At 49.0% G+C, this 15,044-nt stretch overlaps 2 protein-coding genes across 4 annotated transcripts in view; one reads left to right on the forward strand and one right to left on the reverse strand.

Moving 5' to 3' along the window:
• KDM1A (lysine demethylase 1A) overlaps positions 1–2,211 on the forward strand; it is a 79,989-nt gene extending 77,778 nt beyond the window's left edge. For both annotated transcript variants that reach the window (XM_072609242.1, XM_072609243.1), the window contains 2 exons: positions 167–313; positions 1,638–2,211. In XM_072609242.1, coding sequence (XP_072465343.1) covers positions 167–313; positions 1,638–1,823 — 333 coding nt within the window. In that variant the 3' untranslated portion in view covers positions 1,824–2,211. The remainder of the gene's footprint in view (positions 1–166; positions 314–1,637) is intronic.
• Positions 2,212–6,348: 4,137 nt separating this feature from the next.
• The window catches only part of LUZP1 (leucine zipper protein 1), a 97,760-nt gene continuing 89,064 nt past the window's right edge, over positions 6,349–15,044 (reverse strand). For both annotated transcript variants that reach the window (XM_072609240.1, XM_072609241.1), the window contains exons 3-5: positions 10,503–13,708; positions 7,890–8,052; positions 6,349–7,270 (exon numbers count right to left, since the gene is read on the reverse strand). In XM_072609240.1, coding sequence (XP_072465341.1) covers positions 7,900–8,052; positions 10,503–13,610 — 3,261 coding nt within the window. In that variant the 5' untranslated portion in view covers positions 13,611–13,708 and the 3' untranslated portion in view covers positions 6,349–7,270; positions 7,890–7,899. The remainder of the gene's footprint in view (positions 7,271–7,889; positions 8,053–10,502; positions 13,709–15,044) is intronic.

Raw genomic sequence — 15,044 nt, forward strand, 5'->3', positions numbered from 1 at the left:
TATTCATCACTTCCTGTGCTCAGATAGGCTCTGATATACTCTGTCCATCCACCTCTAGGATTGTTTTGACTTTGGTGGTTCTTCACCTCAGCCCTATATTGAACTTTTAGAGGTGACTTGTTCTTTTAATTAAAAATCAGGCTCTGTATCTTCTTTTTCTCCCTAGCCTAAAGAGACAGTGGTGTCCCGATGGCGTGCTGATCCTTGGGCACGGGGATCATACTCCTATGTAGCAGCTGGATCATCTGGCAATGACTACGACTTGATGGCTCAGCCAATTACTCCAGGACCTGCTATTCCAGGTGCCCCTCAGGTAAGAAGCCACACAGAGCAGAGCCCACCTGTCAGGAGCCTGGACCCCAGCATCCCACACTAAAATGTGGTTCTGGTTACTTACCACTGTGCTCTCTGGAGTTTGAAGGAGCTGAGGGTAGGGTTGGTTTTACTCCCAGGTACTTTGATTTAATGAAAAGAGCACTGACCTTAATCACAAAGACCCAATTCTGATTCTTCCCCACTGTGTGACATTGGGTAAGTCATTTAGCCTCTGCAGGCCTTGGTTTTCTCATTTGTAAGGTGGCAGGGGGAGGTAGGTGATCCTAAGGGTCCCTTCCAGCTGGTCCAGTATTCATGCTGGTCCATTCTGTTAATGAATGGAGGGGGCATAGCACGTTTCCTGATCAGGCTGTGGTCCAAGGATCTGTCCCTGTTGGTCATATAGAAGATAGATGAAGTGTGCTAAGCACATAAACAACTTGTTTTAAATCACCAGCATAGAAATTCATGGTTTTTATTTAGCTTAGATCTAGCCCTCTTCACCCAAGGAGCTAGGTGTCTATCATGCAGAGTCAGCCAGGTATCCCAGGGTACAACAGGGCAGCATGGAATGAGGTCCTAGGGGAGAGAGAAGCCATGAACAAGGAAAGTCTGACCATGGCTTCCTCCTCTCTAACAGGATGATAAGGCAGGAATTATTTCCCTGGTGGTGGTGAGGCAGGCTCTCCAGGAAGGAGAGCAGTTATTACTGCAGTAGTGTCTGGGTAGGACGCTTGTATTGTGTTCTGGTTTATTGAGTAGGACCAGTTGGAGATATTTAGCCTGGAAAAAGATTTAGGAGGAGGTTACATGATAACTATTTTAAAGTACTTGAAGAACTTTCACGGGTAAGACTCCTTTTTCTACAGCCACAGACTGCAAAAGTAGGACCAGTGGGCAGAGAGACAGATTAACCTTAGAACTCCATAGAATGGAGAGGGCTCTAACAGTGTGGAGGACTGCCTTCTCATCCTTGGAAGTCTTCAGATTTAGTTTGAAGTACAGTTTTTGGGGAGAATTAGTGGTTGCTGCTCAAGTGTGCATTAAAGATGCCCTCCAACATCTTCCCCACCCCCCCACCCCCAGTCCTCCCTGTCTCTGGGATTGTTACCTGAAGCCCATAAAATGAGCCAAGGGAGCTGTACTGCCAGCTGCGTGGGGGAGTCTGGCCTGCCCTGGCCCTGACCTGATGTAAGCCTGGGGACTGGATGGGACAAAAGCATCACCCCAGGGACATTGCTCTCAACAGGTCTGGAAAAGCTGCTGGGAACATCACTGGAAGCCTGGAGCCAACTGACTTTTTTTTCTCTTCTTTTTCTCAGCCTATCCCTCGACTGTTCTTTGCAGGTGAACATACTATTCGTAACTACCCTGCAACAGTCCACGGGGCTCTGCTGAGCGGTCTGAGGGAAGCCGGGCGGATTGCAGACCAGTTTCTAGGTGCTATGTACACGCTCCCCCGCCAGGCGACCTCCGGGGTGCCCACTCCACAGCCCCCTAGCATGTGAGGCTAACGTGAAGCTCACGTGAATCCAGCTGAAGGGACTTTGTCTCATTACACATGATGTGCATTTGCTTCAGTAAAGCAAACTCCTCTAGCAATAGTAGATTTCACCAGGAATTCCTCCTGGTGTCTTTGTCCCTGTGAGGGTGAACAGAGCCATGGGTTGATCTGATGCCAAGAGAGTAATTTCCAGAGTGACTGTGTGGTTGGCTGTAAGGAGCACGATAGACCAAGATGTTCAGCAATCCCTGTTCTCACTGAAGTGTAGGACTCTTCTAAGCAGCAGCAGCTGTGGGAGCGCAGCTGAATGAGTGAGTGACTGTCTTTAGTTTGGCTTGGGTATTTTCTTGTTTATTATTATTTTTTAGAATAAAAGTTCCTATGAAAAATCATCCTGTTTATTTTCCATCATTCTTGTCTGCACTTGGCCAGCGTGGCGCCATAGGCCTGTCTCAGAGGACCCTTCTGAAGACTTTGAGCACCTAAACTTTTCTCCTTTCCTGCATGGCACTGTGACACATGACACACAAAGCCTCCCTAAAGAGGTCAGCAAATGGTTATGTACCTGCTGTGTGAAAGGCACAAGAGGGAAAAACAGTACAACACACAAATCCGTTCCCAGGTTACTTAAGATTGGGGGAAAGGTAAGTATGCCAATAAGTCTTACAAGGGAAAATGGAAACCCATTCCAGTGGGTCCTGTTCACTAAAAGGCCATGAAACATTTGAGGCAGGAGGAGTACTTAAACCTGAGGTCCATGAACCTCGATGGGAGGAAAAAATGCATCTTTTATTTCCACTAACCTCCATCCATTAGGAATGTAGGCCACAAAATGTTATTTTGAAAAATCCAAGGACCCCTGATATAAGAGAAAAGACATGTCAGGGAAGTTTAAATGTAGGGATATGACTGGGATAATGGCACCAGTCATGACTTGGGGGCTGAAGTAACCAGAGGCAGAGGTCAAAAGCAATTTGAGATTGTGATGCAGTGTTCAGAATATGTATGTGTGTGAAGTATCATGAGATAAGGATGAGAGGTAACTGAGAACCAAATTTTAGGGAGCATGAAATGCCACAAAGTTTATACTTGGCAATGCAGCATGTGGCCATCCAAACTCAGCAAGGCCAGATGGTGCTCGGTAGTCATTTAAAATAAGCCCTGGTGTGATATGTGAGCACATCATAGGATAAGGAGGATTAGTATTGGTGTAGAAAGGAGGACCAGATAGTCCCCCTCCTTCAACAGAGTTGTGGGGTGGGAGTGCAAGAACTGATCGTGAGTCCTTTCCAGCACAAACATTTGTAATAAAATAAATTCATTCTACTGACAGATGGGACTAGTTTCTGCTCAGACCATGTCAGACTCACCATTCTAACATGCTATTTGGGCAAAACGGGGAAGAAAGGGGATTTCAGTAATGAAGCACCATGGACCGGGAATCCAGAGCCAGGATTCTGAGCTCCAGTGTCTCTAAACTGCTCACTCACTTGCCCAATGTTATCTCATTTTCAAATGAGTGACACTGGACTAGATTATCTTCCAGCTGTGGTGTTTCTAGACCCTTCCTCAATCCCCAAATAGTATTTTAGATGGACCAAAGACAAACGTTAACTGCTAACCAAATTATAAAGACAGCCCACTGCAGCAGAAACACCCCCACACACACACATCTGCTTCTAGTCTCTGGCATACAATGAAAGACAACAGACACTAGTAAGGATGGCATCCCCAGGCTGATCCTGCACTGATTACCAGACACAAACAGCACATAGAAATTGGAGAGCTTTATTGGTTACATATCGTACTGTAGGGTGGAGAGACAGCGGTAGAACCAGGGGATACATGCAGACAAACGGGCTTCAACTAAACATGCACCGAGAGGGGCCTAGGGGCTGCTGCTCTGCTGGGAACTAAGCCTGGCCTCCTTTGAGGCAACAGCAGGAGCAGGAGCAGCAGCAGCTGCCGCAGCCACCAGGCCTCATCGGATCTCTCATGCTTAGAGCAAGAATGGCGGTGGAGCAGAAGAACCAGGAGCCGCCAGGGCCTCTCTGGAGCGAGGCGCTGGACTGAGTTAGCTGGAATGGGTTGACTTGGAGAGAGACTGGAACACACAGCAACGAGGGTTAGTTTTCTGCCTGTAACTCAACAACTTTATAGGACTACCTCCCTACCCCACCCAACTTTTAAAATACAAAAAATATATTTTATTCTTTTAAAAATACATTCCACTCATACGTGTTCTGAACTGCCAAGCAGCAGCTAGAGAACTCAGCACCTCTCCCATGGCAGGATGAACAGCCATGCCGGCCATCAGAGCCACAGAGCTCCCCTGAAGAGGGCTCATGAGGACCACCAAGGCTTGGAAGCACCAGTTCTGAAGCAGCCTTTGGAAACCTCCCAAATGGGGATGGTGGCGCAGATGACCAGACCCTTACCTGACAGCTCGAGGAGGCAGCACCTGCCCAACAAAGCAAGCACCAAAACCTTTCCCCACCATCATGACCACTGGTGACCACAAGAAGCTGCTGAATCCCTTAGCTACTTACGTGGGGACTCAGAACACTATCAACCCCAGCCTATCTGACTGGGGGGGTTGTGTGCAATCTCTCCTGGAGGTGTAGGGGCTTCTGTACCCCGTGACCCCTAAAGTCCTTTGAATCTAAGAATTTATTCTTTCCATCCTGTGACCCCTGAGGACTGCGCGAGCCCACCAAGTCCACTCCACGACTTTCCTCTACCCCTCCGGAAAGGCCTTTGTCTCTCTCTAGCTGGCTTCACAGATCTCGGTGGCCAAGGGAGCATTAGTTGCAGGGTACAAAGGCACGAGGAGGAAGCCTGGCTCAATACTCAGATTCATCATCCAATTTCAGGCTTCATTTCCCCCAATTCCACCAGCCTCCTCCAAGTGTGCTCCAGAAGTATCAAATGCACCAGGCTTCCCACCCACACTCCATTCTACTCTGCTCCTTATCCAATGAAAACTTACTTTATGAAAAGCAGTCATCTTTGTCTAGAGGATTTGGTTTAAAGGCTTGCTTCTCCACCAGGCCCAAGTCCCTTTCTAATTCTGGCAAATGGGCCTCCAGACCCTAGGAGTGCAAGGCATTTCAATCCAAGAGAAGGCTTGAGGATGGGACATGTCCTACAGAGCCTCCAGCTACTTCTTAGGAAGGTGCAGTGAGTGATGCCACGGTGTAGCACATAGCATCTTAACTTTGGAATCTGCTGAACCCTAAGGGATCCTCACCACTGTCAAACCCAAAAGAGCCAGGCCTCAGACTCGTGGCTATACAATTATACCCAGTATTTTCTGCAACACCAAGAACTTTAAAAAATAAATCTATCAGGGATCCTAGGAACTGTGCAAGTTCAGGGGAGGGGAGGTGAAATACTTATCCTGAAATATTCGTTACAATCAGACCCTATTGCACTCAGGTTTCAAGATGATGGTCCCAGAAAGAGGTGGGCACCATAGTTTATCCTTCTCCTACATGGCATCTTAGTTTCACAGCGACAGCGAGCAGTGCCACTGAAAATTGGTGGAGTCACAATGTTGGCACCTAGCTGAATGTACAACAGACACACAGGAGTCTGTTCAAGCTCCAGAATCTGGGGACACGAGAAGGAACACCACTTGGAATCTGTGACTGCTCTTTCTCTGTGACTGCTGACTACCTCTAGTCTCCATGAACAGGAAGCCTCCATTTCCCCCGATTTCAGCAGCTATATCACCTAAGAGAGTCCAGGGCTTGCAGGTCTCCTGGAGCTCCCAGCCAGTGGAGGAAGCTCAGACTTGGGTGGCTCAGTGGAGAGTGCTTTGGGATGAGCAGCTGGATAGCTGTTAAAACCAGATACTTACCTAAGGGGCCCTGCCTGCTGGGTCAGTGAGGCAGGAGGTATGGCAACAATGGGGGAAGGGAGGACAGCCCAAGTAATACAAGCCCACATTTGGCAAAACATGAAAATGGAGGTATGAGTGGTTCCTGCATAGCAGCCAGGACATGGAACTCCCAGGCACAGCCTGAGAAAAGGGTCGGTGCATCCTGGAGCCCCTCCAGGGTCCAACACAGACATCAGAGAATCAAGGATCTGATCAGCCCTGGTGAACTAGAACTAGAACTTTAAAATAAACCAGGTGAGTTCCTACAAAGGAGGATTAAGGGTCCCCACCCCGAATCCCAGGAAGGATAAGATGGGATGTACTAGGTTGTGTAGAGAGAGAGCATTATCAGCTTGGGAGTCAGGAGAAATGACCTAGCCATACGACCTTGGGTAAGTCATATTAACCAACCCTCATTTTCCATCTCTGTAAAGGAACAAGCTGGTCCCTTCCATCTCAGCATTCTGGGGGAAGGGGGTTAGGAGCCAGGCAAGCCCAAACCAGTGCCTTTCCAACGTGGTGAGCCCAGCCATCTTTGAGGGACTCCTGAGCAGGGAGCAGAAGTTAAACCAAATGAAGTCAATGGCTCACCGTTCCTAAGTTTGGCATCTGAACAAAACTCATTACTTGGGCAGTAACCAGTAAGTGACTGATCACCGAAGTTTTTAATTGGAAAAAAATTCTGCATGTGGAATTTGGGAAAATTTGCTGCATTCTGAATCTGAATCATCCTGCCCCGCCCCCACAATAACTCCAACTCTATGATATTCCCCTCTCATTTTGCTGATGGGAGGCAACAGGAAACTACAATCCACAGAAATCCCCTTTCCAGCCAACCTTCAAGGATTGCATTGATTCAGTAAAGTGCGGTTCTCGAGGGGAAGGGGGTTGGGGAGAAGGCAGGGGCAGGAATGGGCAGCACACAAGTATCTGCCTCTCCTTGGATCTATTGCTCCAGGGGATGACAACTGGGGAAGGGGTTCATCCTGACTAGGGTGGGGTGGAAAAAGGGAGTGCGCCAGCTCAGACCTAGCACAGTCTCAGGATCCGTGTTCCCATCCCCATATGGGATGGGATAACACGGTAACACCCTGCTATGAGAAGTCAAAGTGAAGCTTGCTACCACAGGATCCCTCAGGCAAACTCTTGAGCCAGCCAAGCCTCCAGTGCTTGGCGATGGGAATGTTGAGGGGCGTGGGCCTCTTCTGTGTCCTCTTAGTGGTGTCTGGAGAGATCTGGCTAAGATGTGTCACTGATGGATGGCTCCTTAGGGAGCAGCCAGCCCAGACACAGGGCTGGAGTTTGCATATCCAAGGTGCCACCCCAGGGCCTGATCTCCATGACCCCCAGTGCAGCCTCCAACCAGACACACTGCTGTTCATCATCTCCTTGGAAAACCTCCAAGTCAAAGAGTGCTCACAGGGAGAGAAGAATGGGAGATGGCTTTGCAGCTGGTGGCTGAAGAGGGTGTGGTCAGAGCATACCCTCCAGGCAGACCACAAAGTGAATCCTCTGCTAGGAGAAGGGAATCAAAATCTTGGGAATCAACCCAGCAGAGCCGGAACCACCTACAAGACAAAAGCAAGAACCAATCGGTGCTGAGGAGGGAAGGGAAACTCTTAAGGCTCCTACAGAAGAGAAAAGAGGGCTTACGTATTGAGGGAAGAGTAAAGGCGTAAGCAAACATTCTAAGGGCAGAACAAGGACAAAGTCTCCTTTTCTGTATGGCTCCTTCTGAGCAGTCTGCAAGGACTCCCTAGCCTGGCCTAGGACCACACAAGGTAGACAGGGCAGTATTGCCCACCACACCAGATGGGGAGGTGTGATGAGGGCTCAGTATCTTTAATGCCAGAAAAGGTTCAGACTTTGCTTATGGTTCACAGAGAGTCTTTACTCCAACTTTGCCCAGGCTCATTCTAGGGCAAGGTGCTAAAAAGTTCCTTTTTTGTTCATCCCTTGGCTTCTTATTCTGAGATTTATTCAAATTATTGCCCACCTGTACCCCTCCCCCATTAACTCACAATCCTGGGCCCTCTGAAGCCCCCAAGCTAAAAAGGAGAGGTGACCTGAACTCTGTGGGGAGGGAGGCAGTGTGGAATAGGAGGAAAGGTCCCTGTGGTCTGGCCCTATGCTGGGGTTCTGGTGGGCAAGACAGTCTGACATAGAAGGGGCAGAAATGTGCCTCACCCCAGTCAGATCAGTTGTCTTCGGAGGAGTGCTTGGCCCGACGTACCCGTTCTTCAGCTCGAACCCGCAGAAGCTCTGGAGGCCGTTTAGCAGGCAGCTCTGGCCTTTCCACACAATTGGACTGCCATCGAAAGGAGCTGGGATTACTGCCTTCAGCTTCCTCCTAGGCCAGTGAGATCCAGGGAAGTGAGGGGTTGAGAGGGAAACTGGGGGAAAGACCCTCCCAAAACAAATGTATCCATCTAGAGAAGCTGATGTGCACTGATCTTGCCCAGCCCATCCAGACTCACCAGAGATCTAGTCTGGCTCAAGTTCTTACCTTGCCATAAGTCTTGGGGGGCCAACCCAATTTGGATCAGTCCTTGAGTGGGCTGGGATAGTCCTATGACCATGAGCCTGAGACTAGGTTTTGAGTCTCAAGTCTCCTATTTAATCACCTCTGTGGACTAAGATTTACAAATGAGGAAAATCATTTGTAAAATGGCAGAGTTGGACTAAATGTTCTCTTTCAGATCTAAATCTATGATTCCCAAGCTACTTCTGTCTCCTCATATGAACATAACCTGCTGCAATTTCACAACCCAGATGACATGTGCTAGAACCAGGGATGATGTGGTATGGTAGGTGGGAGAGGGGATATTACCATGCTATTGGAAGCAAATAGAAGAGCACTTGCCCCTGCTAGGACAGAATAGCATGGGCACATCCTTGGCAAGACTGCTATTGTCATGGGCACAAAGATTGCGAAAGGATGTCACCCACACATGGGCATCAGGGGAGGTACTAGAGAAAAAATGAAATCTGGACCTGATTCTACCTGCAAATAATTAAGACTCATCTAACAACAGTTTTCCATCAGACCCTTCCCTCCCAACAAGAAGGCTCCCAACATATTACCACCCTAGGGAAGAAAGGTGCCACTTGGCTAATGCCCTCCCTTACCCACTTATCTCTCTTTTCTCAGACCTAACATGTCCCCTTCCATTGACCTTCCCCTCTCTCACTCTTCCTTTCATCCTGATTTCTTTCCTGTCCTCCAGGTCCTCCCTAAGTCAATGATAATGCAGACTAAGTGACTCTAAGTAATACAACTCACCAAAGAGATGGCCAAACCTTCTGACAGAGAAGGAAACTGTCACATTTGCTTCATCTTACAAAGTAATGGTCCAGTGACTGCTATTCATCCCTGGACCCTCAAACACAGTACTCTGAACACAGTACGAGGCACCCACCAGCAGAGGGCTTGGAGTCTTTGTTCTTCATTGAAATGGTGGTCTTGCCCTGAGCCCTAAGCCAGCCACATATTCTTGCACAAGCCCCTTACTGACCAATGGCATGACTTTTTGAGATGGTTGGCAAGAGACTGATTAACAGAGGTAACATGGCATGGCAGACAGCCACTGGCACATGCTGGCTGTGTAACCTTGGGCAAGTCACTTGAGGCAGCTTTCTAAAAAGGTGTAAAAGTGCTGATTGAGGGAATTCCTTACCCATGGATTTCTTTTCCAAGCCATTGAAATCAGTTAGTCTCTATCCTTAGGCAAGAGGTTTGGGATCTGGGGTCAGGGGTCAAAAGTTCATCAGTGTGGTGAAGGGACCATGATTTCATACTGAATGAGAATTCAATCAGTATTTATAAAGTCCCTACAGTGTACAAACCATTGCACTCCAGTCTGAGGGAGAAACAACGTTCAGATAAGGCAAGGTCTTGTCTGCAAAGACCCTCCATAGACCATCCTGGAAGAGGCAGCAGAGATACCACTTCTTAGGAAAAGCCCATCCCTCTCTTACCCTCAAGAAACAGTGTTGGTGATTCCAGGTTCCTAAGAACTTACACAGAAACAGCCCATCTGTCTGCTTACTGCCTCCCTCCCCCTCCCCCCAACTCTAGCTCACTGTTCTTAGAGCACTCCCTAACTAACTTGGACAGAATTCATCTAGCCTTCAACAAAACAAAGTGAATGCCAAAAGGCTTTCTCAACTTCAGTTGTATCCCTTTGGTCCGGGTGGGCGGTGGGGGGTGAAGGGGTACTTGTGAGTGGGGGGAGGGAAACAAGGGATTTTGAAACAATCCCTGTTTATCACCCCCCCTAAAATTCCTTCTCTAAAATAATTGAAGACCCCAAGCTTTTCTTTTTGCCAAAAATTCCTCTGGCTCATGTAGGGTAGGACTCTGTAGGAGGCTAACCAACACTCGGATCACAGAATTTCAGAGATGGAAGGTAACCTAGTGAATAAAGCTCAACTCATATGAACAGGAATCCTACCTTTAACACCCCTGATGAGCAGGGATCTAGCCTTCACTAAAATACCCACAGTGATGGAGAATTCATTACCTGCCAGTAAAACCTGTTCCACTTTGGACAGCTCTCACCATTAGGAATGTTTTGGATTTTTTTTTAAATACCAACCCTAATAATTCTGCTGCTTCTGCTCCCCTCCCTCCCCCCTCCCCACCTCATACTCACCCAAATGTCCCTAAGTTCTACCATCTGAGGTTCTATAGCCCCCAGCTGGCAGGTTTCTCACACAGAAGAGTTCCCATCAAGAAGGGGAGGTGGGGGGAAGAAATGTGGTTCCATACTCAGAGAAAGGGAAGTGAAGCGAACTTACCAGGCCTGCTGGGCGACTCAAGGCGGCAGCAGTGACAGTGTCACCAGCACGGCCACGCCTTGTGAGAACCTCCGACACGGTGAGACTGCTTTGGGTTCTTCGAGAGGATGAATCAGGGCCATCGCCTGGATTCCCGGCCCCCCTCCGCACTCCCTGCTCAAAGGGAGAGGGCCTGGGTCTCTCCAGTTCTGAGAAATCTGTGGAAGATCTCTGCGTATATGCATTGGGAGGATCCACGTTTTTGCCTCGTTGGGCTGGGGAATCTTCCAGAGAGTTCAAGTCCCGCCTGGTCCTCCAGGCACTCCGCACTGTAACATGTTTGGTGTCAGATGGCTCCATTTCTGAAGGGGAACGGTGGGTCTTCCACCGGAGGGTCTCTGAGGGGGACTCCTGGTTATTCCTCTCCACAGGCTCTGATGGCTTAATGGTAATACTGCTCCTGGAGACCACTGTTTCTGGCCTGTTCCTTGGTGGCAGGTCCCCAGCTTGATCAGCCTCTGTGATCTGCCGTGTGATATCATTCTTGTTAATGGAGATCTCAAAAGGCAGGCTTATGTGGTTGGTGACTGAGGATGTCTCGCTGGGCACCACCTGGATGTTGCTGGTAGATGTGTGTCTCTCTCTCGGGGCTTCACTCACGCTCCCCCGGGGGCTGCTCACCTCCACGGGGTAGATGGTGATGCAGCTCGTCACTTTGTTTGGCACTGATCGGGAGGTGGGCTTGGGTTTCTCTGAGACAGCCTCAGCCCCAACTCCCCCCATGACCTCTTTCACATCCTTATCAATAATGACAGGCTTAATGACCGCCTTGGAGCGCAAGGCCTCCCTGGGGCTGAAGGGCCGACGGCTTTTTACTCCTGAGCTATTGGCATCTTGAAACTCCGCGGCGGTGCTTCTCATAAGTCTGACAGGTTCCGTATCCACCCCAATGTCTCTGTCATTGTCAAACAGGGGCGTTCTCAGGGCTGCTCGAGATCGTGGCGTTTCTCTGGAGCTGGGCTGCCTTTTGGACTCCGGCTCTGGAGTGATGGTTGTGTTGACTAGCTTGGCAGTGACCAGAGAATCTGTGTCCATGTCATCTTCCAGGTCCATTCTCTCTCTGCCGCCGGATTTGATGACCCTGCACCTCAACGCTTCGTGCTGACTGCTGTCCTCCATCACCACAGATACAGACTGATCTTGCTCTCCCTTGCTTAGGGCTACAAAGCCCTGAAGGATGTCTTCCTGACTTCTGGAACTGTAAGAAGCCTTGGATAAAGCAGGAGGCTTCAGACTGGGAGGACTGCTCTCAGCTTCCTGGCTATTAGCAGCCCTTTTGCATTTTGATAGCCCTTCAGAGGATGATCTCCGAGGGGAGGCCAAAGGATCCAAGCCCTTAGAGGTGCCCAGTTCTACAGCCAACCCTGAAGTCACCTGATTTCCGCCAGAAGGGTTGAGGATCTTCTTGGCTGATACGACTTCTAATGAGGCATCCAAACTTGCCACCCGATTCACCCTCAGGACCTTGTTCCCTGCTGAGGCCGCACTGGCATCTGTCCTGTTGGATCTATCACTATGGCTGGTATCGTTGAACACCCGGGATGTCTTTTCCACCTTCCCCTTCAGCCCGTTCTCATGTCCTGGTTTGGAGGAGCACCTTCCTCGGTGCTCCTGGGCCGCTGGAGGATAGCGGCTCAGTACTGATGGCTGCTCCCTAGTCCTCTTGCCTTCATTCAGAGAAGAGCCAGCTGCAAAGCTGTCCTCGGATCTCTTGGTGTCTTGGGAGACATTGTCTGTGCCCAGCGCAGTGCTGCTGGTCTTGGCAGCCCTCCGGTTCACAGAGCTGGAGCCACCAGCTGGCCTGCTGTGGTGAGTGGCATTATCATTGCTGAGAACATGCTCCTTGTTACGAAGTCTCTCGGCCCTTCTGTGCTGGGGGGAGAGCTCCCTCGACTTGTACTTGGATGTCGGGGACTCGCTGACCAAGCCTCGGTACTTGGGTCTCTCCTGCTGCTGGCCCTTGCCCATCAGGAAGGACTCTTCACTCTCCACCTCCCCGTTCTCGAGGTCCTTCTGATTTTTCAGCTGCAGCTTGACATCTTCCAACTGGCTGGTCAAGAGTCGGTTCCTGTTCTGCTCCATCAGGTAATTGTCCTTCAGGTCGCTGTGAAGGGCCCGTATTTTCTTCAGCTCCTCCTCCAGAGACTCATAGTGTTTGATCTGAGTTTTGAGCTTCTCAATTTCTTGGTTGAGGTCTTTAACTTTGTTGTCTTCTTGATTCCGATTCTTTTCATTCTCCGACTTGTTGCGCGTTTCATTCTCCCCCTGCTTGCGATAGTCCAGCATGCCCTTCCTTCTCGCTTCTTTGGAGGGCAGTGGAGATGAGATGCCGTCTTCGATGCGCAGGTCATTTCTGTCCAGGAGGGTGGAGGCGTTCCTGGTATGGTCCACAAGATTGACCTTGTTGTTTTGCTCCAGTTTCTGGGTCAGTTCTTTGATTAATTTCTCATTTTCTCTGTCCCTGTCATTTAAATATTTCCTCTCACTCACAAAACTCAGAGTGAGCGACTTGAGCTTCTCAAGCTCGGACACCAAACTTTGCTCGGTTTTGTCCAGCCTGTCCTCTGACGTTTCCAGTTCCTTCACCTTAACCCTGAGGGTCTCCAGCTCAGAGGAGATCTTCTTGGTCAGGTTTCGCTCCTCGTTCAGACTCAGGCATAGCTGGGTGCAGTCATTCTTACTCCGACCAAAGGCCTCCTCCAGCTTCTCCAGCTCTGCCATCCGCTTCTGGAGCCGCTCGATCTCCGCCTTTAGTTCCCGGGTCAGGCTCTCCTCCTCCTCCAGCTTCTCCTTCATCAGCTGACACAAATCTTCTGCCCTCTTGATCTCCTCATCCTTCCCCTCAATCTTTAACACTCGCTTGCGCAGCGCCTCCACCTCGGCCAGCATGCTCGAGTTACTGCCCTCAGCCTGGATCACCTTGTCCTGCAGATCCAGGAGCTCATCCTCAGCCTTCTGGAGGCTTTTGGTGGCCTCCTCCAGCTCATCGAGGCGGCGGCCGAGACTCTGCAGCTTAAACCGCAGATGGCGACTGGAAGCTACTTCCTTGTACCCTGAATACTCAGCCATGTTCAGGCTTCTCTTTAGTGTAGCTCAAGGCAATGAGAAATAGTCAACTCTCTCCTTGTATCCACAGGTTTTTCTTGCAGCCTGGGACCCTCATCAGTCTGAAGGAAGAAAATGGTAAAGGCATGCGTCAGAAAGCAAACACCCAGCAAAGCCCCAGAATCTACTCTTGTAAAACATCAGCTCCTCTAATTACAATCTCCAGAGTCAATGGAAGAGACCTCTTTTTTTTTAACTGACTTTGTAGCTGAACCCAAGCCTCTACCTGAATCCAAAGAATCTTAGTGTAGGAAGGATGCTCAGAAGACATCTAATCCAAATGGTACTGGGACAGTCCATGAGGGAGGTCATAACAAATACTCATATAGTGTCTATTGTGTGTCTAGTAGGCATTCTGCTAAGCACTTCATGATAATTATCTCATTTGATCTTCACAACAACCCTGGGAAGTAGATACTACTATTATTCCTATTTTACAGTTGACGAAGCTGAGGCAATCACTTAAGAGAATACATGAATAGTAGTGAAGGCAATAGATGATGGGAATAATCCAAAGTTGGGGCTTAGCAAGATATGACTGGTGATAGGACAAGGGGGCAAAGCATGGACAACAGTGAAGGGTTGAACTGATTCATGAAGGGGCTGAGATAAGGAAGGCTGAAGATACAGGCAATGCAGGGGTGATAGCCTGAGAAAGAACTGAGGGGAGGAAGTAAGTCATGATGAGAACGAGGAACAGATTAGCATCTGTAAGGCAGAGGAAAACACGGGATGATAAAATATACACAACAATAAGAGATAATGATCAGATAAAAGAATTTCAGAGTTAGTGGGATACTTATTGTTGATGGTGAGATCAACGTTATGACCTTCTCTGGAGGGTAGCTGAAGTGGAGGAGAGAAGGAGGTCGCAGAAATGAATTAATACGTTGATGGCCTGGGAAATTAGGATACCTGAGGGAATATTAATGTGTGTTGAAATCAACTAGTATCAGGGCAGGAAATGGGGAGCAAAAACTGTGAGCCAGGCAATGAGCATGTTGAGGAAAGAATATCTTGGGAGAGGTAGACAGCAGGTACCAGCATCAGGATTGGGTGATAAATTTGGACTGAATGAACTTCAAAGGAGAGGTTAGTGAGTATGGTAAAGGGAGAATCGGAAAGTAGTAATGGGGAACAAGGAGTATTCTAACTGCCTCACCAATCGGAGGGCAAGAATGGAAGTATGACCAGTACTGGAAAGGGTGGGCCAGGGCTCAGGGAGATCCTGGAAACGGAGGGAGTAGGAAAGGAAAAGGTTTAAAATAAAAGCAAGTTTATTAACTATGGAGCAAGCATTCCAGAGAGTGCAGTGGAAGATGGCAGCATGAGTACAAGAGATGTCTAGGAGACAGGTACAACATAAGAGATGTCAGTGCACAAACTGAATCAAAGATG

This window comes from Notamacropus eugenii, chromosome 5 (genome assembly GCF_028372415.1).
Source record: "Notamacropus eugenii isolate mMacEug1 chromosome 5, mMacEug1.pri_v2, whole genome shotgun sequence".
NCBI lineage: Eukaryota > Metazoa > Chordata > Mammalia > Diprotodontia > Macropodidae > Notamacropus > Notamacropus eugenii.